At 43.2% G+C, this 26,833-nt stretch overlaps 1 protein-coding gene across 1 annotated transcript in view; it reads right to left on the bottom strand.

The window, feature by feature from the left end:
• FRY (FRY microtubule binding protein) overlaps window positions 1–26,042 on the bottom strand; it is a 496,652-nt gene extending 470,610 nt beyond the window's left edge. The window contains exon 1 of the mRNA XM_029602654.1: window positions 25,504–26,042. Coding sequence (XP_029458514.1) covers window positions 25,504–25,573 — 70 coding nt within the window. The 5' untranslated portion in view covers window positions 25,574–26,042. The remainder of the gene's footprint in view (window positions 1–25,503) is intronic.
• Window positions 26,043–26,833: the final 791 nt, after the last annotated feature.

Below are 26,833 nucleotides of genomic sequence, written 5' to 3'. Positions count from 1 at the left end.
CCATGTATGTTGGGTAAGAGTATAGAGATAGGAGTATACAACCGTCTGCATGGACAAAATGGTCAGACAGATGATGAAATTCTAAGAGAAATCAGGGAAGCTAACCAATTTGGCAATGCATTAATAATGGGAGATTTCAATTACCCCAGTCTTGACTGGGTAAATGTAACAACAGGACTTGCTAGAGAAATAAAGTTCCTGGATGTAATAAATGACTGCTTCATGGAGCAATTGGTTCAGGAATCAACAAGAGAGGGAGCTATTTTAGATTTAATTCTTAGTGGAACACAGGATTTGGTGAGAGAGGTAATGGTGGTGGGGGCACTTGGCAACAGTGATCATAACATGATCAAATTTAAACTAATAACTGGAAGGGGACAATAAGTAAATCTGCAGATCTAACACTAAACTTTCAAAAGGGAAACTTTGATAAAATGAGGAAAATAGAAAAAAAATGAAAGGTGCAGCTGCAAAAGTTAAAAGTGTTCAACAGGCATGGATACTGTTTAAAAATACAATCCTAGAGGCGCAGTCCATATGTATTCCACACATTAAGAAAGGTGGAAGGAAGGCTATTTTAGCCAAAAAAAATCCTTCAAAAATTGGAAGAAGGATCCATCTGAAGAAAATACGATAAAACATAAGCATTGTCAAGTTAAGTGTAAAACATTGATAAGTGTTGCTTCGTGCCTCTTCTCGCCCCTCGCTCCACCATCTCTACCTGAGATGTGACTCCCTTCGGCTCTGACGGACAGTGCAGCCGCGGCTTCTCTCTGCCTCCATGGTCCCAGTTCCCCCGGGCTGGCCTGATGCTACGGATCCGCCATGTTCCCGATGACATAAGGGCGTGCGCACGCGCTCCAGACTTTGTACCAGCAAGGACACGGGGTGTCCCCCCGTAGTGACGTCATCCATTTGCACTTTAAAAGGTCTTTGTTTGCTAACCTCTAACGAGTTAGCAAGGAACTCCAACGGTACTTGCTTCGGCAGTCCACGATACTTGCAACAACGATCCGAGTCAGCCAGGGAACCTGTCCCCACTGCTCGGCCTTTTCAAACTTACCAGGAGTACCCGCTCCATGGGGGCTCTGCTCTCTCTTCTTGCTTTCAGATTGCCAGAACACTTGGAAGACTCCTCATTTCCTGGCAGCGTTCACGGACATGAACCCAGTGAGTTCTATTACATAGGAATCGGTACTCGCTCCACGAGGGCCTACATTCCTATTGCTCTGAAGACTCCCTTCCGTCCAAGACGTTATCGTAGATACAGAGATCAAGAGTTACATTGGCAAGATTACAGATAGAAACCGGTACTCGATCCACGAGGGCCCATGTTCCTAGAATCTTATACAGACCCTCTTCTACTCTAGAAGCCATTTCAAATTGTGAGTTCTTATTACAGACTGTTTGTGGGAACCAGTGCTCGCCTATGGCTCCTGTTCCTGAATGTACTGAAGACTCTCTGTGGCATAGAGACCATTGCAGACATCTACTATTGTGAGTGTACCATCTTGTATCCAGTATACCTTGTCTACTCACTACTTCTAGTCTCTCTCTACAGCTCAGTGACCCAGAGATTATATTCCAGTATCAGAAGGACTTCAGCCTTGCCGGACACAGTGACTCACTACTGCCACCTCTGGTGGTCCAGCTTCCAGTCTAATAAAGAACTATTGTGTTTATCTCATATTCTAGCCTAGCCAGTGGTTCCTCTCAGGATCTCCTCCTGGGAGGGGTGTCATCTGCCAACGGCCCAGGGATTCACCATTTCCTCCAAGTGGTCATTCCTTTCACTATTGTCACCTTGTGGGAGCCAACCACTACAGACCACTGACTCCGCTCACGGAAGTATTATATAGACAGCTACTCCTCTTTCTCTGAGACTTGCCAGCAGCTTATATATATATATATATATATATATATATACAGATTGCTACTCCGTAGCAGGGGCATGATAGATTGCTATCTCAATAGCGAAGTACTATATACCTATTGCCAATTCCTCCTCCTTGGAGAGTTGATCCATAACAGATTGCTACTCCTTAGCAGATTGGTACAGCTTGCCATTTCATTTCCTTACAGGAGCATCTAACAACAGTTCGCTAACAGAATTACAGATAGCTAACTCCTCCCCTCTGGAGGAGCAGGTCATGTCATATCGCTACTCCTTCCCCTTTTAGGAGCACAGCAGAACAGCTTGCCAACTCCGCCCTCCTGGTGGAGTGAGTGACAGCAGATTGCTAACTCCTCCCCTCTGGAGGAGGTGAGCGCAACCGATTGCTAGCTCCTCTCCTTTGGAGAAGGAAAGCGTAACAATAAGACAGGCGAAGAGAGAATTTGAAATGAAGTTGGCCATAGAGGCAAAAACTCATAATAAAAACTTTTTAAAATATATCCGAAGCAAGAAACCTGTGAGGGAATCGGTTGGACCATTAGATGACCAAGGGGTTAAAGGGGCTCTTAGGGAAGATAATGCCATTGCAGAAAGACTAAATGAATTATTTGCTTCCATGTTTACTAATGAGGATGTTGGGGAGATACCAGTTCCGGAGATGGTTTTCAGAGGTGATGAGTCAGACGAACTGAACGAAATCACTGTGAACCTGGAAGATGTAGTAGGCCAGATTGACAAACTAAAGAGTAGCAAATCACCTGGACCGGATAGTATGCATCCTAGGGTACTGAAGGAACTCAAAAATGAAATTTCTGATCTATTAGTTAAAATTTGTAACCTATCATTAAAATCATCCATTGTACCTGAAGACTGTAGGGTGGCCTATGTAACCCCAATATTTAAAAAAGGCTCCAGGGGCGATTCGGGTAACTATAGACCAGTGAGCCTGTCTTCAGTGCTGGGAAAAATAGTGGAAACTATTCTCAAGATCAAAATCATAGAGCTTATAGAAAGACATGGTTGATTGGAACACAGTCAACATGCATTTACCCAAGGGAAGTCTTGCCTAACAAATCTGCTTCATTTTTTTGAAGGGGTTAATAAACATGTGGATAAAGGTGAACCAGTAGATGTACTGTATTTGGATTTTCAGAAGGCGTTTGACAAAGTCCCTCATGAGAGGCTTCTAAGAAAACTAAAAAGTCATGGGTTAGGAGGCAATGTCCTTTTGTGGATTACAAACTGGTTAAAAGACAGGAAACAGAGAGTAGGATTAAATGGTCAATTTTCCCAGTGAAAAAGGGTAAACAGTGGAGTGCCTCAGGGATCTGTACTTGGACCAGTGCTTTTCAATATATATATAAATGATCTGGAAAGGAATACAACGAGTGAGGTTATCAAATTTGCGGATAATACAAAATTATTCAGAGTAGTTAAATCACAAGCGGATTGTGATACATTACAGGAGGACCTTGCAAGACTGGAAGATTGGGCATCCAAATGGCAGATGAAATTTAATGTGGACAAGTGTAAGGTGTTGCATATAGGGAAAAATAACCCTTGCTGTAGTTACATGATGTTAGGATCCATATTAGGAGCTACCACCCAGGAAAAAGATCTAGGCATCATAGTGGATAATACTTTAAAATCGTCAGCTAAGTGTCCTGCAACAGTCAAAAAAGCAAACAGAATGTTGGGAATTATTAGGAAGGGAATGGTGAATAAAACGGAAAATGGCATAACGCTTCTATATCGCTCCATGGTGAGACCGCACCTTGAATACTGTGTACAATTCTGGTCGCCGCATCTTAAAAAAGATATAGTTGCGATGGAGAAGGTACAGAGAAGGGCAACCAAAATGATAAAGGGGATGGAACAGCTCCCCTATGAGGAAAGGCTGAAGAGGTTAGGGCTGTTCAGCTTGGAGAAGAGACGGCTGAGGTCTTTAAGATCATGAGGGGTCTTGAACGAGTAGATGTGAATCGGTTATTTACACTTTCGAATAATAGAAGGACTAGGAGGCATTCCCTGAAGTTAGCAAGTAGCACATTTAAGACTAATCGGAGAAAATTCTTTTTCACTCAACGCACAATAAAGCTCTGGAATTTGATGCCAGAGGATGTGGTTAGTGCAGTTAGTGTAGCTGGGTTCAAAAAAGGTTTGGATAAGTTCTTGGAGGAGAAGTCCATTAACAGCTATTAATCAAGTTTAGTTAGGGAATAGCCACTGCTATTAATTGCATCAGTAGCATGGGATCTTCTTAGTGTTTGGGTAATTGCCAGGTTCTTGTGGCCTGGGTTGGCCTCTGTTGGTGGCCTGGTTTGGCTTCTGTTGGAAACAGGATGCTGGGCTTGATGGAACCTTGGTCTGACCCAGCATGGCAATTTCTTATGTTCTTATGTTCTTATTAAGCAGACAATAACAAAGGTGAGAACCTGCAATAGTATTTTATGCAAGAGCACCAAGGGAGCTGGCATTTCAGCTATCCAGGCCACTGACCTGAAGCTTAGCTTCTCCTCTACTGAGTATGTCTGCCCTATATGGGAGAGATCTGCACACACTAAGCACCCCAACCTCATTTTGAATAACAGCTGCCAGTGCATCACAGAATGTCCCAAGTCTATCAGGCTGGACAGTATTTATCTGCTGATTGGGATTGCTCCACTGCACATCAGAAGAGTGGTGGTAAGCAGAACACAATGATTCAGACAAACAAAACATAGAGGCGCCCACTGTACGATCATCCCACCGTATACAAATGATTGAAGACACATAGAGGTTTCCTGACCAGCATTCAGCCTCTCAATACTATACCCATGGAGACACAATTACAGATGTGAAACAAGAGGTTAAAAACAATACCTGAGAATGACAAAATGGACATTTCAGCAACGGAGTCCTTATTATCAGGGGCCGATGAACCATGGAAAATGTGGTTATACTTCAACTGCCTATTCTTCAAAGCGGTCATCCCAAAGAAGAAATGAAGTGGCACTACACCACTGGTTTAATCATCTATGACTATAGCATCAAATCTCATGTAACCGCCATGGACAGCATTTTCACAAGGAGTTTCTCTTTTAAAAAGCCTTAAGAGAGAAGAACAGAGTATGTTCAGCTGGATACAGCAGCCATATTTAAGGGCAATCAGTACACATGCCAGTAGATGAAGAAACTGCAGTTGGAATAGATGCATCTAGTTAGTAGAAGGGTGCTCTTTCCTCAGCCCTACACAGACCCTGGAGGAGACATCACACCTGAACTACCAACAGGATAACTGTAGGCCAGAGGCCAGGCCAGTGGAAATCTGAGTGGATAGCTGGAAACTTTCCTTTCAGGTTAGTGATAAATAATTTTATTAAGAGGCACAACTGATAGTATCTGTTTTATTTGTGAATAATGTTATATTTCTGCAGATGTAAACCTGCAAAATATATGTGTTATGACCACCGGCGGCAGCCGTCTGTAGCAGGCTCAATTCACGTCATGTCATGCCTGGCTCTCTACCTCCGGTGCTCTAGCGGCAGTGGCCAGTCACCACCGCCACATTCCTCCCCGCTCTCTGCACTCCACGTGATGGCCAGGATGCCGCTGACCAGCGATCTGACCCTGGACCTCTCTAGGCGCGTGCTCATGCTATCTGCCCTTCCTTTAAAGGGCCTATGGCGGGAACTCCAGGGGCGTCTCCGGCTGATGACATCACTGACCCTGGATATTTAAGCCTCACCTCTAGCCATCACTAACTGACTTGTCAACGAGTCTCTTCAGTTCCTCTTGGTGCCTTACTCTTCCACAGACCAGTTGTTCCTGCAGTCGGATATCTGCGCTTCTCCTTCCGGGTTTCTGCATCAATGCTTCCTTCTCTGTGGGCCCTGGCTCAGCGCTACTCCATCTGGACTCTCTCCCAGCGCTTCCCACTCCTTGGGGCCAGGCTCAGCGCAACCTTACCCGGACGCTGCCTCAGCGCCTCCCGCTCCGCGGGCACTGGCTCAGCACTACTCCATCGGGACTCTCTCCCAGTGCTTCCCGCTCCTCGGGGCCCAGCTCAGCGCAACTTTATCCGGACTCAGCCTCAGCGCTTCCCGCTCCGCGGGCCCTGGCTCAGCGCTATTCCATCTGGACTCTCTCCCAGCGCTACTCTACTTGTGAGTCCCAACCTCAGTGCCCGCTGCTTCTTGGAACCTCCATGGCGTTTCTCATTGAGGACCTTGCTACAGTGCCTTCCTCTTCAGGAGTTGGCGCAGCACAGTACTTCTCCAGACTGTGTCTCAGTGCCCCGCTCCTCGGGGCACCCATCTGCATTACTACTACAGAAGACCCTAGCACCGGCTTGCTGTGCCCCAGGCAGTACCCCTGCACTGCTAGTATCCAGGCACATGCTACAGCAGGTTCCCCGCTCTCGCCCTTTTCCTACAGACTACAGTTCGTGTCTCTACATCTGCATCTCCTCTCCTTGAGACCACTCCCACCTGGTTTGGCTCCATTCCCTTCAGAGCTGCAGTGGCCTTGCACTCACTAAAACATGTTCTCCTCATTCCTCCCAGAGTGCTCCTATCTCAAACTGTGCTTAATCTCTCTGACACTCTCTGCACTCACTCGTCTACCCTCACCGGGACCAGCCACACAGGGGCGCTCCTAAGTCCTGCCGGCCCCGGCACCCAAGGGCTCAACCTGAGTGGAATGAGGGTCGGCACAGGTGAAGTTCCTACGTGCCTCTGTTCCCGGCCAGCCTCACCTCCCAACGGTGGGGACCTGTGAGGCCCAACCCCTCAGGTAGCAACAACACCACCTCGGGCCAAGGGTCCACAATTCCTATCAATATGTGAGGTGATCTGGATTATAATTCTGTGGCAATAAAAGTTAATAGAATGTACTGATTGCCCTTAAATATGGCTGCTGCATCCAACTGACCATATGCTAAAGGTTTGTAAAGGACTTTTCTTAGTCCTGGACTGACCCTGAAGGAGACAGCAGACCTGTTTTAGCAGCAGGATAGCTGTAGGCCACAGGAAATCTGAGTGGATGACAGGACTCAACTACTTTGAAATCAAGCAATAGACTCCTAAAAGCAAGAATAATACTCCAAGGGAAGAAGATTACTTCAGGAACTGGATCACAGTCACTGAAGAAAGTTATAAGTAACAAAGTCTGAAAACTGAGGAAAGGGACTGGACAATTGGAAAATTCTATTTTTCCAGTTACAAAATCAGAAAGATAATTGTACAAAAATTATTTGCATTCATTTAATGAATGCTTGATTCAATGTTATTTTAATAACTGATGAAAAACAATTTTTCAAGTGTAAGTTTTACAAATAACTGTTTCTTTCTCTCTCTCTCTCTCTCATTTTGTTTCCCCTGAATTGAACACTGAGCCCAAATTACACCCACAAAATGCAACACCTACTAAAGTGCCTTTTGCTTGAAGATATAAGAAAGCACATTGAAAAAGTACAAAGCGGTCAGACGTGATAGAAAGACACAGGAAGGAGAAGAAACATATACAGAGACTTAATCAGCATAAATTTCCAACTTGGGGTAATTCAGCTCCTATGGGTGTATATAAGATACATTTAATCTTGATATCATACCAATAAAAGCAGGGCCAAATGATAACACTTGGGACAAATTAGTTTTTGATATCCAATGAGCTAAATCCAAATACAATTAATGTGGTTTGTTTTCTGCCACTTTACAATTTTTAAAGCTTTCTTGCCTCCAAGATGTGATGAAACTTTCCATAAAATTAAAGGAATGTAATTTAGGCCTCACTCAAATGCCTGGGTAATATTATTTACAGAATGTTTGCATGATTAAAGCAGAGCAGAATAAGGACTTCTCAACCTCGAGGAATTTATTGCCTTCCCCCAAATTCTAGATTTGTGACATACAAAAGTCAGGTTTTCTAAGAGCCCACTTGCCCAATGGTACAGGCACCAGTAGCCCAAACAACATAGTATGAGCCCAGAAAAAGAGAGCGTGACCTAATGATTAGAGCAGATGGCTGAAAACCAGGAAACCAATCGTTCACTCGCTGTGTGACAAAATATTCATAACAATGTACTGACTTTTATGCAGTCCTATTAGATCTATATATGAGTTTTTCAAAACCTACACGACAAATGAAAATCACCTTTTTATGTGTTGAAAGAATTTTTTTGAAAATAATTTTATAAGTGGTGTTGTTTGGTTTCATATAACCGTGTAGGCAACCCTGCCTTGTTTAGACATATTATAATCATAAACCAACCATCCACCACCAAAGTTTTATGTGAATGCAATTAAAAAAAAATTTTTTGTGATTCTATTTTTTCAAAAGTTATTTGAAGACATCCAGGGGAGATATATATGGACCACCAAAATCTTCTATTGTGTCCTTAATCTTATGTACTAACGTGAACCATCACATGAGCACTTATTCATTATAAGTTGCATCGGAGTTATTGACTCGCACTTTACTTATGTTAACAGTACTTTTTGATAGTGTTAAACTTTCATATGAAAGTATAACACTATCAAAAAGTGTTACTTATGTTAACAGTACTTTTTGATAGTGTTATGATAGTATAACACTATCAAAAAGTACTGTTAACATAAGTAACACTTTTTGATAGTGTTATACTTTCATATGAAAGTATAACACTATCAAAAAGTACTGTTAACATAAGTAAAGTGCGAGTCAATAACTCCGATGCAACTTATAATGAATAAGTGCTCATGTGATGGTTCACGTTAGTACATAAGATTAAGGACACAATAGAAGATTTTGGTGGTCCATATATATCTCCCCTGGATGTCTTCAAATAACTTTTGAAAAAATAGAATCACAAAAAAAATTTTTTAAATTGCATTCACATAAAACTTTGGTGGTGGATGGTTGGTTTATGATTATAATATGTCTAAACAAGGCAGGGTTGCCTACACGGTTATATGAAACCTACCAACACCACTTATAAAATTATTTTCAAAAAAATTCTTTCAGCACATAAAAAGGTGATTTCCATTTGTTGTGTAGGTTTTGAAAAACTCATATATAGATCTAATAGGACTGCATAAAAGTCAGTACATTGTTATGAATATTTTGTCACACAGCGAGTGAACGATTGGTTTCCTTGGATATTAGTTGTAATTGAAACACTGTGTAAGTGGCAAGGTAGTTTTGGTTTGAAAACCAGGGAAGCCAGGGAACAAACCCCACTAACGCTCTTTGTGCCCCTGAGCAAGCCATTTCACCCTCCATTGCCTCAGAAACAAACAGGGGCTCATTCCTTGACACTTTGTGACTCCCGTGATATTTTCCTGGCAGTATTAAAGATATAATGGCAATAAAGTGCCCCCTAAAAATACATGCAATAGCTGTCCCAGGACTGTGGCACCACCAAGCAAAAACCTCAAGGATCTACATATACTCCTGTGCCATCACATCCCTCCACCATCCCTGGCGGCGGACGTTGCTTAAAAATAAAATTTAAAAATGTTATAAAGCCTGGGCGAGGCCCCGCCTTAAAACCCACCTTCTCCCCTTAAAGCACAAATTTTGGTCTCTGAGACCAGACTGTTCACTCCCCTCCCAACTCACCCTTCTGATTCCCACAGCACTAGCCGTAGAAGCTCTCTTCACACACACACACACACACACACACACACACACACACACACACACACACACATAGGATCTCAAACACAAATGCTTTCTCACTCACTCACTCTCTCCCCCCCCACCGAACTAGTGGCAGCAGCAGCCTCCTCCACTTCCAACCCTAGTGGCAGTGGCAGCATCAGCCTCCTCTACTTCCAGCCCTCGCAGCCTCGAAAAAGGAGCCCCATCGGCCACAGGGGCTGACGTTGCTCCTCTTTTGCTTTGAGCCGCACTGCTCTTCTTCGGGACAATGCTGCCTGCACTAGCATGGTCTCTTCTTTCCACGCGCGTGGCTGCTGCACACCACTTCCAGGCCACGGGAGGGGGGGAGGGGCGGGAAGAAGAGACCATGTTGGTGCCGCTGACTCCAGCTCTCCTGCCATGCTCTGCCCAGGCTATCAGCATTTTAAGCCCGGGCGGAGGAAGCGTTCCTATTTCGCTGGGGCAGTGGGAGCAGCTGGGCCAGCGGGGGACTAGGAAGTGTGGTGACATGCTTGGCCACACACTGACATGTTGCGACACACCGGTTGAGAAGCACATAATTCGATGGTAACTTTAAAACAAGTGCATGGGCACCCATACACACGCGCATGTGCACAGAGTGAATATATGCTGGAATTTTAAATTGTGCGCATATTTACATGCGTAAGATTTAAAATACATCTAGGGGTGCATATGTCTGCTCCTAATTTTAAGCCATTACTTGAGCAAATGTACTTTGCATTTAAGAAATTGTTGGTTTTAACGCACGCAGGTAAGCGGATTTTAAAATATGCTTGCATGAAGGAGATAGACTGGGCAAACTGGTGGACCAACTGAGAAAACTGACTATCTTGAGGTCATCCAGAGCCTTCTGGTTCTTCATCCTGCAGTCCCCCCAGTTGACCCAGAGCTCTCCCCATGGCATATGATTCCTAAACAGCGATTTCTGCAGAATTATACCTCATTGGAAGTAGCAGTAAATATACACAGGTAACAAGTTGCCATGCACTGCAGTGGCCGGTTTGCGTTATGTGTGTAACTGTTGGCCCTGCCCTGGAACGCCCATCCTCCGCCCCAATTCCACCCTTTTTCCACCCCCCCCCCTTTTGTTTTTTACTCGCATACACATATATACATGCATAATTTCCGGCTTTTAAAATACATGTTGCTCGCACACACCCAGATACTCGCGTATATGAGCTTTTTAGCATGAGCAACGCTTTTACAATTGCTCCCTTAGAGTATTATGTCATAGTTTATGTGTGCTTAGCAAATGCTTTCATAAAAATGACTCTAGGTCAAGTATGTTCTTGTTTAAGCAAACGAGATCTGCATTAGTAAAATGGCAACTTAGCATTAGAATGTTACTGCACTTAGTCTGTAAAATGAAATTCAAGTATAGAACCCTAAAAATGATAAGGCTTCTCAGAGACAGAATGCTGGCAATGCACCTTTAGCTCAAGCTCTGGTCTTCACCATCTGTTAAAAAACGAAGCGAGCTTGCATTCAAAAATGTTACACAGGCTCTATAGAGGCTGGCCCAGTATTTCTGCAGTATTGTGCACACTGCCATGCAGAAAACCTGGGCTCAGTTCTCAGGCCAGGACTCTACTCCCCAGACCAGCCAGGATTGGGATTCTGCATTCACAGCCTTTGGGGAAGGGACTCTCCGTTATATTTTATGACCCTACATTAATTGCTGGTAACTAACTATTAGAAATGCTTCTGATAGCTTTACCTCATTTTTCCTGCAGCCTTTCCATAGCAGAATCCTCTAATATTACTGTTTCACTATTGTTTGTGGTAAAATGGAATAGAGGCTGCATCTATATTTCACTGGTTTGAACTATTTTGGGGTGCTATATTAGTTTGTTCCTTCTTTATGATAGCATAATTATTATATCTGGATTTTAGATTTCATTAATTGCCTTTCCAAATCCAAGCTTAAGTTGAGTTTTCATTCAATAGCAACGCGTAATAGCCAGACTAAGGGTCTACGTTAGTTGTGTTTCAGAGTAACATAGTATATGACGGCAGACTGCCCAACAAGTTGTTTAAGGTAATAACTGCTGCTCCATTTGGGTTATTCCCATGTCTTTTCTTACAGATAGTAATTGCCACTCCATGCAAGTTACCCCCATTAAGAAATGTTACACCTAAAGTTAACAAAGGTTACCCCTTTTCTTCATTTCCATCCTCTAACCATTAGGGATCCTCTGTGCTTATGCCATGCCCTTTTGACTTCCATTTTCTTGTCTTCACCACCTCTTCCAGGAGGGCATTCCATGCATCTACCACCCCTTCCATGAAAACATATTTCCCGAATTCTTCCCCTCAGAGTTTCAGATCCATTTGTGCGTGCCGTGTCGCGCGTACATCTTAAAATCCGGCCCTGTTTGAATGCTCTGCAGTAGGCAACAGAATATAGGAGTACAGTATGATGAGATTTTAAAAAGGTTGAGATGATAAAAAATGTCTTCTGTTTTATTTCACTGCAATGTAGTTCACTTACAATAGCTGAGTCTTCAGACAAACTTTTACTGAACGATAGTGTGTACTAATACTCTTTCATCAAAGCAGGCAGACAAACTGTCCATACACCTTCAAGTGATAATTTATAAACATTTAGGGGTACATTTTCAAAAATAGTGCGCGCGCGAACAAAAGTACGCTGGATTTTATAAGATATGTGCGTATCTTATAAAATCTGGGGTCGGCGTGCACAAGGGGGTGCACATTTGTGCAACCTGCGCGGCCGAGCCCGGTGCGCGCTGCCCGTTCCCTTCTTCCGCCTCCCCTCACCTTCCCCTCCCTTCCCCTACCTAACCCACCCCCCCCCCCAGCCCTATCTAAACCCCCCCCCTACCTTTGTCGGCAGATTTACGCCTACCCGAGGCAGGTGTAAATCTGCGCGCGCCAGCAGGCTGCTGGCACGCCATCACCCGACCCGGGAGCTGGGCGCGCAAGCCCCAGGACTTGCGCGCCGGCAGCCTATGCAAAAAAATCCGGCCGGATTTACACTCGCAGGGCTTTCAAAATCCGGCCCTTAATGTTAAGGAAGCTAACCTTGATTATTCCTGCCACATCTTTTTATTAAGTCAATAAATGCATTACCTGTTGACAAATTTATATTGCTCCAAGATTTATATAGTGCCCTAAATCAGGGAACTTTACAGCAAATTACATAGAGATAAGAGACCCTGCCCCAGGAAGCTTTCAAATTATGGGGCTGCATGAAAAAAATGGCTTCCAAACTGGGCGCACGTTTTTTCCATGTGCGCAGATCCTCCTCTCCTGGGCACCCAATGCAATAGGCAAATGACCTGCCACGCTGAAAAGGAAGCGCTAGGGATAAATTGTGCATCCCTAGTAAATCTATGGCATCAGGTGCCCAGGAGATGTGGTTGTGCACTGGTTAGGAAAACGGAACGCTCAATTAATGAACATCCATTTTCCTAATCTGAACCCTGTCAAGATTTTTTTTTTTGTCATGCTATTTTTTTTTTTCAGGCAGTATTTTTGGCTTTTTTTGAGGCGGTTTGGAGCACGTGAAGACTTAATATCAGCTCCGGGGCTGGCATTAAGTTTTGCATGTTAAAACGTGTGCATCGGGTACACAGTGATGTTTTGCGTTGAGGTAATAGCTAATAGCCTCCTCTACATGGCATTTACATGTGACGAGCGCGATTAGCTACACGCTGGTTTGGACATGTGTTTTTGACGCACTAATTCCATTATCGCATGGGGAGCTATTGTAGCGCATCCGAAACACTCATCTAACCGCGTGGCAAGCTGTGCGCTAGACTGAGCACACTGTATTGCATTGGCCTCAAAGTGGGTGGCCTCAAAGCGGTAGTGGGTGTTAGGACCACTTGCCCAGGGTGGCAGAGGCAGGATGTGAAGCCAGGTCTCTTAGATCCTAGTCCGTTCTTCTAACCACTGGGCTGCCAAATATCGTAGAAAGGAGATCTGTGCTTGCCAATAAATACAAAAATGAGGCTTGGCATCAGCGCCAGAAAGGTCCAACCAGGATCCAAACTTCGGAGCCAGGAAAGCCTAGTCAGGGCCCATGGCTTGGCACCAGGAAGGACCAACCATGGCTGCCGAAGGCCCATTTTATAAAATAAGCCACAAACATGAACATACCTGAAAATTTGGGGGTATTTTTGTAGAAGGTTATTTTCATTTCTTACATTCGGAGCAAACCAAAAATGTCCACAGGTTTGAGATTTGCTAAAAACAAATGCACCTCCCTCTGCATTGATAACTACTCAGCACTCGGTAATGCCTTGGAGAAATTAGAAGGAACAAACCACATCAAAATGACTGAGCAGTTACTGAAACAAATCAACACTTTGTTAAAAACTATGTTGTGTAGATTTCCACCAGCAAGAGCAATAAATTCTTCCCCTCAAAATAAAATAATTCTTTATGCAGTGTTGATGCCTTCAGCCTCTAGGCAACACCCAGAGGTTCATAAACTATTTAAATCTGCCTAATGGCCTTCAATCCTGCCAAAATGTATATAATGTTCTACTGATTCTCGCATGAACTAAAAAGAAAAATATTTTACAGATGCAATGCTAGATAGATTGCTCAAAGTTTCAACTTATTTATTTCTTGGAAATGTTGCCATTATCATTTGGTCTTATTCTTGGATCACCTTTTTTTTTTTTTTTAATCTAAATACAATTTCTTACATATTTACAGACTTTTTTTGAAGTATTTTTTCTTATGGCCACAGCCTTTTAAACTAATTTAAAATGCTGCTCCTTGTACACTGATGCTTTGAATGTAGCACTTTGATCCCTGCCTGGGGTTCCAACAAAATTAGCTCAGCACTGCCCCCCACTCACTTTGATTAATAATGATGGAAGTGGCTAGGTAAAAGGAGTTTTCAGAACTAAAAACAGGGTCCTTCGTTTTCAGTTTAAACCAATTTTCACCCATAAATTCCCAGATTTTTCCAAAGGTGACAATTGGTTTAAAGTGATATTCACTCTAATTTTAGGATGATCAAAAAGCTGCTTCGGAGCTGCAGATGCATTGTTTCAAAGCCTCCAGCCACTGTTGGGCCTAAGCAAATGCGGTATTTCAAGTCCCATTGCCCGCCATTGAAAGTGCTCACCCTCCAGTGCCACCCATGCTGTTTCAAGTCCCATCCCCTTACCCCCTGGGCAGTCAAACTGCCTGCTATCTGGTGCCATGAGTGGAGGCCTGGAGTCACCACCAGTAAGGATAAGTGCTGTTGCAGTGTGGAGGAGAAGACGGAGATTCTCAGCAAGGAGGGAGAGAGAGAGAGAGAGAGGGACATGTTAGGCAGAGGATGGAGACAGAGCTGGGGATGCTGCTGAGTGGGTGAGTGGGAAAATCTGCTTAACGTATGTATGCAATTCTTCTTACCAGCTAAGGTCTGCAGATTAGCGGGCTACACATTTGTAAATTAACTAAATAAATAAATGTTTTATTCTCCTGGCTTCTGTCCACCAAAATAAACTCCGATATTTATCAGGAAAAATAATGAGTCATTTCTTTCAACTGATTTTCTCCTGTTTTCGTTCTTGTCATAATAAACCCTGATAAATTCCCGGGAAAAATATAGAACAATAAAAACCGAAAATGAAGGTCCCTAAGATTTTATTTAATATGATGCTCTATCAGATTATTTTAACCTTAAACCTTAATCAAAGCAAAAAAGAGATTCTTCATTCGTGTCTTATAACAATTATTATGTAATTACTGTTGTCAGCCGTTTTTGCTGGTGCTATTGCTTTAAGAATGTTTTATTGGTAACCTTTCCTACAGGGAACTTTTTAGCCTAAATATGCAAAAAGCAAAGAGCAGCTCCTTTCCTTTGACCATCAGATAACAAAGCATTTTAGTTCACAGTAAGTTTGGATTAGCTCATGCAGGCACCTGAATCTTTTAAAATGTGTACATTTTGAAAAAGGGCTAAGCACAAATTATACTGTGCAGCAAATGTTACTCTCTATCAGAATATAGTTTACTGTCATCGCTGTTCTCCACTCAAGCCCCAGTGGCTCACAGTCATCACAACAAAAGCAACTGCCATATTGAATCACCACAACTCATTCAGCTCAAGATCATGACTTTTCTCCAAGTCCCATAGCAAAGCTTATTAATCATTTGACACCTAGAAGAACCGAACAGAGAACCATAATGACTGGGACACCAAATATAAAAGTTATGCAAATTCACTTGTAGCAATTAGTCCTAATGACACAGCGGTGGCCTGAATCTTATTTGATAACGGTTATATTCCATGGAAGAAAGGTCCTTGTTGCATAAGACCCTAATGTTGGTTATGCAGGACACTACAATGATTTTGATAAGGACATTTCTTTTCAGTACGTCATGGAATTCTTCCAATTGGACCAGAAAGGATAAGCTATCAGTTGACATCCAGAAAGTTAGTGCATGAGCAACTTTTATTTTCCTATAAAGGTTATGTGACTCCTAAAACTTTGGGGAAGCAATATTATGTATAAAAGATTAAAACATGCAATCAAATCTGCCTGAGGAAAAGTGTTCAGTAGTCCTAAAAGCTAACATCCTTGAACTTTCATTAACCTTATCAAAGGTATCATCTCTGCCAAACTGCTTTCAGGATTTTCTTTTAACTAATTTTCAATAAAACATTAAAGGTGAGTTTTCAAAAGCTGTACACAAAAACAGCATGTATGCATGTAAACTAGCAAATACGCGAGTGTTAGGATAAGTAAGTGAGTGGACCGAGGTGAGAGGTGGAACCACCCAGGGGGAGGAGCCCCGCTGGGCCTTACCGTCGGGAGGCGGCACCTCGGCTGCGGGATGGGGATATAGCAGACGTAGAGGTGGAGACGTAGAGGGTAACCCCTGGAGGTGGGCCACGGAACGGCAGCACAGATGCTGAAGACAGACTTGCTTGAGACAAGAGTCAATGGAGGAAGCGGCACTACCCAAGGTCACTGTAACACACTGAAACAGTAGTGGAGTAATGCAGGAAGGTTCCTCGGTGGGAGAACACGGTAGTGATCCGCAGAGCGGGGTACACCGGCGAGGGTTCCTCAGATGATATCACGGCGCGGGTTTGCAGAGCAGGGGGAACCCGGAAGTGAGTCCTCATGGCAATGGTCCGCAGGCGGGGCACACCGGCGAGGATTCCCACATAGCAATCAGAACAGTGATCCCGAAGGGATACTCACAACGACAGGAAGTAAGCAGAAGTCCCGTAGAAGGCCTCAGGAGAAGGCAGGCTGAAGTCCGGGTGAGAGGCCCTCCGAAGAGCGGATAGCCAAGAGATGAGGAGGGCCCCCGAGGAGCGGGTACCCAGTAGTCTCACACCACGGTAGCAAAACTGGAACAAGCTGAGTAGAAGCTGGTAGAACAGCAAGTGAACTCATTGCCAACTCACCGGTTGTCTGGGCTGGCGAGTTTAAATATCAGAGCAGTGTGATGTTATCCGGTAGGGATGCCCCCGAGGTTCCCACCATGACGTGGTTAAAGCTGGTCGGAGAGCGCACGTGCGCGCGCGCCTAGAGAACCCCAGGGGAAAGATGCTGCTCAGATAGGCCCGGGAACGGAGGCCAGAGGGCGGTGGTAGCTGGCCGAAGCCGCGAGTTCGCCCAACGGGGTCAGTGTTGTAAAAAGAGAGGTGAGCAATGGCGGCCACAGCCGTCTGTGGCCGCGGAGCATAATAGCGAGTATATGCTGTTTCAGAAATCTCAATATACATGCATAAATCAGTGTCCACGAGTAAATTTACACTTGTAAAAATGGCTTTGGTGAGGGGCCAACATTTACAAGTGTAAATTGCTATTTTATAAGCAATTTACGCATGTAAATGTGGCACCTTACTTGCGTATATTTACTCCTGCTCAGTATCAGGAGCAAGTGAAGGTAAACATGAGTGAAAATCTGATGTGATTTGGAGTGAGGAAAGGTACAGAAAGATGAGGTTTGTACATTGTACTCGCGACCTAGTTTGATAGCAGCGAGGTAGAGAGTGCATCAAACTAGTTTGAGAGTACAATGTACAAATCTCATCTCTCTCTCTCTTTTTCTCTTCTCTCTCTCTCTGAAATGGAATTTGTGATATTTAGCACAAATTCCATTTCGGACATAATGCCATGAAAAAAGGTGTAGTTATTTCTGGCATTTAAAATGTGCGTTATGCTATCACACTCAATATTAAACATCCCTCATTTTCATAAACTCCTCCCTTTTGACTAAATTTTCAAAATTTGCATACACATTTTACAATGTGTTATTTATCATATGCGTTGGGGCATTATCGCATTAAGGCCCTAACGCATTTTGATGAATGACACTCTTAGATAGGTAGCACCCTTTCTTCTGGAATTTTGATGTATTTAATCATCAAACAAATCATGCCTGACATTAGATTGTAAGCCCTCTGGGGATAGGGAAATACCTACAGTACCTGAATGTAATCCACTCTGAAGTGCTGAAAAAAGTGCAAGAATCGGAATGTAAAAATCTAAATAAAAAGAAAAATAAAATAATTCAGGTAAAACTTCTACCCTCCCCTGAGTAATTTGATCCCTTTAATAATGCAGTTAAGCTAGAAGGTTATTATCAGTGCCCCTAGGCTGTTCCCCTCACTCCACTCTGACTCTGCAGCCAATGGGAGAAACCACATAATTAGCTTATTGCCACATAATTGCATAATATTCAACTTGCCACACAATCAAAAACCCAGAAGCTCCTCCATGACAAGTCATAATTCAGTCATCTGAAGGAAGCAATAAACAGCCTGCAGAACTGGATCATCATTCTTCTGTCTCACACCCCTGCAACTAATCTCTCTGCTTCATGCTCCAGCCCCTCCCCTCCCAGGGAATGTGCAAGAAACAGGAGGGGAGGGGTGATGCTGAGGATGGAGCAGAGAAGAGTCAAGCTCTCTCATTTTTAAGCCAAACCAAAGATAATTTTGATATCATTCCTGGATGGAGTGATGCCCCTCAGAAGAATTTCATCTTTAATCAGTTTCTTGTACCTGCATATGTGGCCAATTATACAGCAGCTGACAAAGACCTGGATGCTTTTGGAAGTCTGCAGTTGCTGATGTCCTACAGCTGCGTGAGAGAGCATTAATTTCAATAAACAGCATAACCAACTCTGCTGATGCCGAGTGTAGTTTCAGCATATATAAGATCATACACTCAGAAAGGCAATGAGGACTTTCTCACGAAAATATAAAAAGGATGCTTGCACTGTATTTCAATCCAAAAAGTGGTATTTCACAGTCAAAAGTTTGCAACTTATATGTGCGCTGTATAAACAGTTGATTTTTGTACATGGTAAATTTTGTATTTGTACATAGTTTGCCTGCTTAAAAACAATATGAGAGGTTTTCGGTATAAAACTGTCTCTGCATTTTGAAAAACGTGAAACTTTATGCAAAATTATCCCAATTTATAACAGAATTGACACACAACAAAATGTGCCGCAGGAAACTGGGGGCAGTGGGTATTATTTCGTGGGATACAGAACTGCACAGTCATATCACCAACAAATACATGGAGAGGAATCTTTCAAAAATATTTCTCAGTTTTGCTGCTTTCTGCAAGGCAACACTTACAGGCACCTTTCAAGGTTGCAGCGTTTCCTTTAACCCAACCAAGCAATTAGTTGTCTGCACTGCCTTCTCTCTCTAGCTTGACATCTATAAATGTTTCCATCAGCTCTGTGCGGTGACATCATCACCCTCACTGCGTCAGGAGAGCTGCAGTGGTTTTGGAAACAGATCTGTCTCCATCTCATTCCTCTTACAATCTAATTTTTTGACACACAAGACATCAGAAAATTAAATTACAAAAGAGACCCAAAACAGTGGGTAAGGGATTCTACTTCTGTGTTCTGAAGCTTGTAAAACCTGTCTTTTAAGGAGTTGTTAGAAAGAGGGACCAAAATATGCTGTTCCAATTCACTCTATTCAATCCGAAGAAGTGGTTTGCTTTTCCAGAGACAATGAATGTGCCCTGTGTCTTGAGAACGACTGCATCTTTGAACTCTATTTTCTCTTACTGTATCAATTTCTTTCATTTATAACAATGGAACAAGGGGTACCAAAAATCACTGCACTATTACTAGTTTCGTAATGCAATTGTAATGAATTGTCATACATTCTAATACATAAATCTCATAGAGGCTTTCATCAAAGCTGTAAAGCCAACACAGAGACATGCCTACGGTCACTTCTAAAATGTAAGTCATAATTGGGGGTCTTCATGCATGTTAGCATTTGAAAAGGAGAATAAAAAAGGAACCACACTCCATTACACACTGAAAAGGCTATGAAGAAATGACTTCACTTCACTAGTATTTATACATAAATAAGTTGTAGGAGATACCCTGACCTTCATTTCTACAACGGCAAGTGGCCTAATGCAGCAACCACACTATTTTATGTAAAAGTAAGGACGTGCATCTTTGAAAGTGTGGCACTTACCAAGCATAACATCATAAATGTTTGTTGTGCTCTATGTTCTGAAGAGAAACCACCATTAAGGAAGCTTTGCTGATTTACATAATTGTAGCTGTCTGATGCAATGCATTGTGACAGAGTTTGGAATCCTTCGAGTCTCTCACATAGGGCTCTCTGATATTTGCACTTGCAGCCACCTGCTATCCTACCCCTGAGGTCAAATAACACTGCAGCCTGTGGAGGCACCTATGCCAGAGACGACTGGCTCAGCTTTCTCACTCTGAATTTCACATACTTTGGGGGAACAGAGGGGTAGAGTAGGCAGCATTCCGCTCCTGGAGTGCCACAAATAGGTCTGGTTTTCAGGACATCCACAATGAATATGCATGAGATGTATTTGCATACAATGGAGGCAGTGCATGCAAATATATCTCATGCAGCAGTCCAAGACTGGATTTGCCTACCCCTGGGATAAAATTTGGAGTTTTTCTATGGAGATCCTTCCCCGTTTCAGCCAGCAGAGGCAGACTTGCCTGGGACCTGGACAGAGAGGGAAAATATCCTGTAAGCACTTCAGATTGGTTTGGTTCAAACTGTGTCTAGTAGTCAGACTTGATCCAGCACCACTATCTGGCCTCTTGTCACTGCCCTTGTGAGCATCCCAATATCTGTCCTTCAGGAGGAAACAGAAGGCTTGATATTTTGAACAAGCTTTCTTTTGAGTCACTTGTCTTGAGGCCCTTTAAATGACTAATTGTTCTGGATGAAGCTAGCAAAAGAGGGCACTTCTGAATAAGTTTGACAATCAAGTTTGAAAAAAAAAATCTACCACAAAGAGTCATTAAAAAAAACTACAAAATGATTAAGGTTCAAGAGGCACTGCCATATTTACATTTTTTAAACTCTTCTGCTATCCATTCAAATCTTCAATAGTCTGCAATGATAAAACATGAAATACAATAAAAATATGCTCTCTGGAAGCTGGGAAAGTCACTTTTGAAACATATCAAAATGTGACTTTGGCTCGTCTTAAGGGGGTTCAAGAAGGTGGAGAGTCCATTTGCTTAAACAAAACCGAATCACCATTTCTTTCCTTATTACATGTATGATAAAAGGATAAGAATGGAGATGCATGCTGACAATATCATTTTTACAAAACATGAATAAGAAACCATTGGAACACACAGTGACTGCATGACTGAGAAAGGGATTTTGTGTGTCAGTGAGAGCATATGAGTGAGAGAAGATGTGTGTGTGTGCATGTGTGAGTGTGCATGTGTCAGTGAGGGTATGTGTGAGAGAGAGAGTGTGTGTGTGAGCATATATGAGCAAGAGAGGAAGCATGTGTAAGCAAGAAAGAGTGTGTGTGTGTGTCAGTGAGCATGTGTGAACGACAGAAGAGTTGTTGAGTGAAAAAGGGATTATGTATGTATGTCAGTGAGCACAAGTGTGAATGAAAGAGGGATTATGTATGTCTGACAGATGAAGTGTGTGTGTTAGTGAGATCATGTTTTTGAGAGATAAAGAGTGTATGTGGTGTAAGAGAAAGGGAGTGTATGTGTGAGAGAGTATGTATAAGTCAGAGAGGAGAAAGTTTGAGCGCCCACCTCCTCCCACTCACATAATCCATGACAATCTCAGAGTCACTGGAAATCAAAAGCTCCTAGGTATGGAGAACAGGGAATGTTTAATCTTTAATAGTTTTAAGTAGTACATCAGTTGATTTGAAATATTTTTGGTGTTTTAAAAATATGTATGAGTTTTTAATTTTTGAATGTTATTCTATTCTTTAGCTGTTTTAAAATATGTATTCTTTTTATTAATATGGTTTTACTATTATGATTGTTTTATATATCTTGATTGTATTTGATGTTTCCTGGGGAAAAGTAACGTTTCTGTTTTTCCATTGTTACATATAGAGTCTAGCTTGTTGTAGTTTCCAGTTCAGTTTTAGTATACATGTTTCTATTTCTACTTTATGGTCACTTTATTCTGTATTTGGTGAGGGTCTATCTGTGTTCAGCAAGAGTGACAGCGGTAAGGTATTCTTCTACCATGTAGTTTGTGTGTAGGGATCTATAACATGTAGTTGTGTGTAGGGATCTATAACAGCTGGCTTGTTCTGTTTTCCAAATAGAGGAAGTATTTTGGTGTTTAGGGCCTGGTATAATATTTGCAGTGTTGCCTTTTCATAGATAGGGTTGTTACTGTTTGAGTGCTGGCAGTTAGTGCTGTTCTGGTATGAGAGGTTTACTATATTGTAATTCAGTTTACTCATGACTCTCTGAGGGCCAAGCCCACACCCAACATGAATTATAATAGGCCTAATACTATACAGGTTCCAAGTGTCTTTTTGGCAGGATTTCTGGTTGGCACCACAACAGTGCATGTAAAATGTTACCTCAAAACACTGTACTTTGAATGTCCTTTTTCATGTAAAATCTGTTTTTATAAATGCTTAATTTTTAATTATGTGTGGGGAGGGCCAGGGGTGGAGGTGGAGGTGGAGAAACAAAGCTATAAGGTTTTCATAGGGCACCTAATACCCTTGGTACTGGCCCTGACAGGAAATCAGATTTAAAAATTAAGCATTAATAAAAACAGAACAAGGAGGGGGCCAGCACAGTAAATGCTCACACAGAACAGCAAAAAAGCTAGCACTGGTCTTGAGAATGGAAGGCGGCTCCTTTCCTCACCTCCCTGTCTCTTCTTGATAGGCTTCACTTCCTCCCCCCCCCCGTGACCTTCCCTTTCCAGCGCAGGGGTTCTGGGAAAGGTGGATGAGCAGAGGTGGCCAAGAAGAGCGGGGCTGAGGGACACATAAGAGCAAGAGCAGACAGTCTTCCCCATTCTCCTTCCCTTCAGGAACATGGGGTGGCTGGTTGTTCCATTTATTGCAGCTTAGGGGTGGGGCAAGCTGTCCAAGCCAATGGTGCACTAAGTGCTGCTGAAAATCAGCAGGCAGGACTCAACCTTGCGAGACCACTCTGACCATGTGGATGGGGAAGGTGAGGGGGGTGGGGGCAGGGGTCAAGGTTGCTAGTGGGCCTTTGGCGATAAGGCGAGTCTACCTCCTGGAAGCTGCAGGGGGTTTCATGTCAGCCGAGGGGCTAGCTACTGCCCGAAGCAGATGGCCCAGCCAGCTCCATGGCAGGCGAAACAAAGCTTGGAGCCTAACTGATCCATGCTGGACCAGGGGTAACAATGCATAATTAACTTTAGGTTGGCTTGGGTACCAAAAGGGAGTGGTTATGTTGTAAAACTGAATAAAGCTGTGACCTTGGCTTTTATTACTTAAAATGGTGTTGGCTCAATTGTATTTGCGTCTTTGGGGGATTGGGTAGTGGGAGGCAGAAGGAGGGAGAGGGAGAGAAGCATCCTAACTACCTGTGTTGCAGAAGGGATGCCAGGAAATTAAATAGAAGAGACAGAAAAGAATGCATCACAAACAAAAGAGAAAAACGCTGCATCTTCTTTGACCTTTTCTTTCTGAATGGCTGATCTGCAGGGACAATAGAAAAGCAGCTTTTTCAAACCCACTACCAACTGTCTTTCAGTTAAAGTTCCAAAATTACTGTAGCATGCAGAGTACTGTGAAACACAGCCAGCTGCTGATCTGCACATTATGTAAAAAAAACAAAAATACTAAAGATATTCTTAAACACTACCCCAGTGTTCTGAGCAAATCCTTAAATTATTTCACCTATATGGGCAAAAACAGAGACAACTTTTGTAGACATTTCAAAAAGAAATACCTGCCCCAATATCCACACAGATATTAAGGTTTGTCATAACACACCACTCCATTATCTCTTTTCTAAAGGTTTCATTTGATATTTCCCTGTCGCTGCTCTATTCCCTCTGTGAAGTGTTCAGGTCCCCCAGTCCTTGGTGGACCCTGCTTGGCTAGCTTATGCTGGACACTAGCACAGGCCCATTACAGATGTTAGTCCCATCTCCACGATTAGATCAAGGAATGCAGATTAGGTTTACAATTAGATGCTAACATTCGTTTTAGGTCTATGGTCGAGGTAGTATTTTCGGATTATACTGAGGATATACTGAGGGTAGCTTTTAGGGCAGGGTTCAGTTTAGCTTTGAATGCTCAAAGAGAAAAACACTCAAGCTTTCACCTTGACACACATTTCTGATGACTCACTCCCGCATACAGTCACGAAATCCCGTGATGACGCTGAAGCTTAATCACCAAGCTACGCCACCAAAGGCCCATCCCTCAATGAGGAAGGAACCATTGCATACTGAAGCTGTTATTGTTATCCTGAACAGAATGCCAGCCAATGCAGAACAAAGCTAACTATGATGTCATCAGACATGCGACATGTTCTTCCAGGATGGCAGTACAATAGCTTCGCTTGAAAGGGAGGTGCACAGCTGCAGCAGTGCTCATCAGAATCCACACACTGTATAGCACAGAACGAATATTTAGACATGACCCTATAGTTTAGACATGTGGAAAGTTAAGTGTTTAGCTATGATACTGCCAAAGATCATTTTACATAACATCTACAGTATAGCACAGTATGCTGCTAGAGCTATTCTGTATATGTAATTTAGATCTGATCGTTCAAATCAAGATGGTATTTGAGAGATTTCCAAAGTCTCTTGAGTTAGCCTAATCATCACTAACCTGAAACTCTACCCTGAAAACAAAAGCAAATCAGGCAGATATGCCCCCTTCATTGTTTTCAGAATACAAAAAATCCAAAGGCCTCCCTCATTTAAAACGTGCCTGCCTTTACAAGCAAATCTAGCAGACAGATGCATGGATTCAGGTATCCTAGTACTTCCCTGGAAGCTGAGACAGCTTCAGCTGTTAGAGATAAAGGACCACTTCCTTACTAAAAATTAAAGCAACATACTGAGTGGTTGCTGAAGAGTTAATGCTCACTGTTTACATTTCTATTAGCCATGACTTGCATTAAAAAAAAATGATGACCTTTTACTGGAAAACACTACATTTTAATTTGAATGGTCTACACAAGTGAAGTGATATGGTGAAGCTGGCACCTCATATTAACATTTATTAGCTGGTTTTTGTGTTAAAATGAAAGATTTACAAAGCCAGATACTTGGCATCTCAGAAGTGCATTTTTTAAACATAATATGATTATATAAACCTTTATTAAAGTACTCTGAACTTGTGCCAGTCCTTTGATTAAACACCGCCTCAACAATATTTAGCTACAGACTGAAAAATTCAATAAACCAAGAGAAGAAATGCTGGCTGAACCCCACAGGACTCTGAAAGACAGCCTGAAAGCAGCTAGCCTGACCTGCAAATTCATTCAATCAAAAATCTACTGTAATCCCATTAGAGTCCTCACACTTTAGGGAGAGAGATTCAGATCTTTGACATTTCCATTCTTCTGCAGCAGATAGAATGGAAAACACGGCTTAGTTCGCTGATAAGGGAAACACACTGCAGATTCCTGATTCTCACCCATCCTTGTTATTAGCCTCACCACTGATCATAACACAAATGCATACAATATGAAAAGAGGATTCTCTCTTTACTCACTATTGCTCCAGGATTTCAGTAAATATTTGATACTGATTTCAAAAAAGCCTGAATCCTGCTGGCTAGCCATAGCTGCTGCTGCTGCCTACAGAGTAGCTCCAGAGTCTGAGCAGGTACACTGTGGGGAGAGGTGGCTGTCACCCGTCAGTGAGGAAAACTAGAGGTCAGGGGAGGAAATGAAGTCTCTGCAGAGCCACTTCTTCCGTTCCCGGTAGGTAGTCCTCATTAAAAAAAAAAAAAAAAAGCTTGAGCTGCGTGTCCTGTACTCTTCGTGTTCAGTTTTTTCTTTGCTGCATTTTTTTCCTGGCTCTCACTGAAGATCCACTCAATGGCAGCATTTGGCTAGGTACCGATAGGGACAGAACGTGTCTGATCTCTTTGTCTCCTGCACAACAGTCAGCAGCCGCTGGATAAACACTGTCAGGATTCCTCCTTGCCGGGTGTCTGAGCTGCCCTTTTATAATCTCATGCTGGCTGCCTCGCTACAGCCTCTTCCCTTAGGGGGCTGGCTGGCAGGCAGATAAGATTGGATGCCTATTACCTGCCTCCCCTCCCCTCCCCCCCCACCCCCTCCCCGCCCGGCAAACACCGAGCAGCAACTTGACGCCCCAGCGAGGCTGTCTTCTGCTGCAGAGGGGAGGAATTTCACCGGTTCTCTTCGGAAGAGCCGCTGTACTGATTGCGTGGTAGGGCCGTTCCGCTCGGCTGCCTCCCTCCTGTTTGTTTACCAGCCCAGCGCGCTGAATTATGCACAACTGCATCACGCTGCGGTAAAAGCCGAGCTGCACCCTTACAGCTGCCGGCGGTGACGTACAGCGAGCCCGCTCGCGCATCAGCAAGAGCAGGGATGGGAGCATGGAGGGGGAGGGGTGAGAGGGGCTGCTCCCCCCCCCCCCCCCACCCCTTTCGGGTTTCCCAGTCTAGGCGAACACCTCGCCTATTTCTGGGCAAGAGCGTCTCACCACAGGTGCTGCAAGCTCGCTTGCTGGCATGATGGACTGATGCAGATTAGTTCAGGTTGCATTCGTCATCATTTTTGCTTGATGAATTCATGTTTAATTGAATTACAGGACTTTTCTTTAGTGCTATATCTTTTGTAAACGGGGGTGGGTAGTTTGGGTTTTTTTCCATGCTGTCGAATAACCAATAGCAGCAGAAGCAACATAATTGCTGTTCTCCGGAGCCCTCTCTTCCCTGAATTGCACGGGAATTTCTTTTATTCCTAACTCAGTGCATTTGTTGTGAAGACTGGATACTGTCATTTTTTAAAGAGTTACAATGAAGGGTTTAAGCAGGTTCCCTGTAAACTGCCCTATTTTCTGACATCTTG

Source organism: Rhinatrema bivittatum, chromosome 5 (genome assembly GCF_901001135.1).
Source record: "Rhinatrema bivittatum chromosome 5, aRhiBiv1.1, whole genome shotgun sequence".
NCBI classification, from domain to species: domain Eukaryota; kingdom Metazoa; phylum Chordata; class Amphibia; order Gymnophiona; family Rhinatrematidae; genus Rhinatrema; species Rhinatrema bivittatum.
The sequence above is the reverse complement of the archived record's forward strand: the minus strand, read 5'-3'. Positions and strand labels throughout refer to the sequence as shown.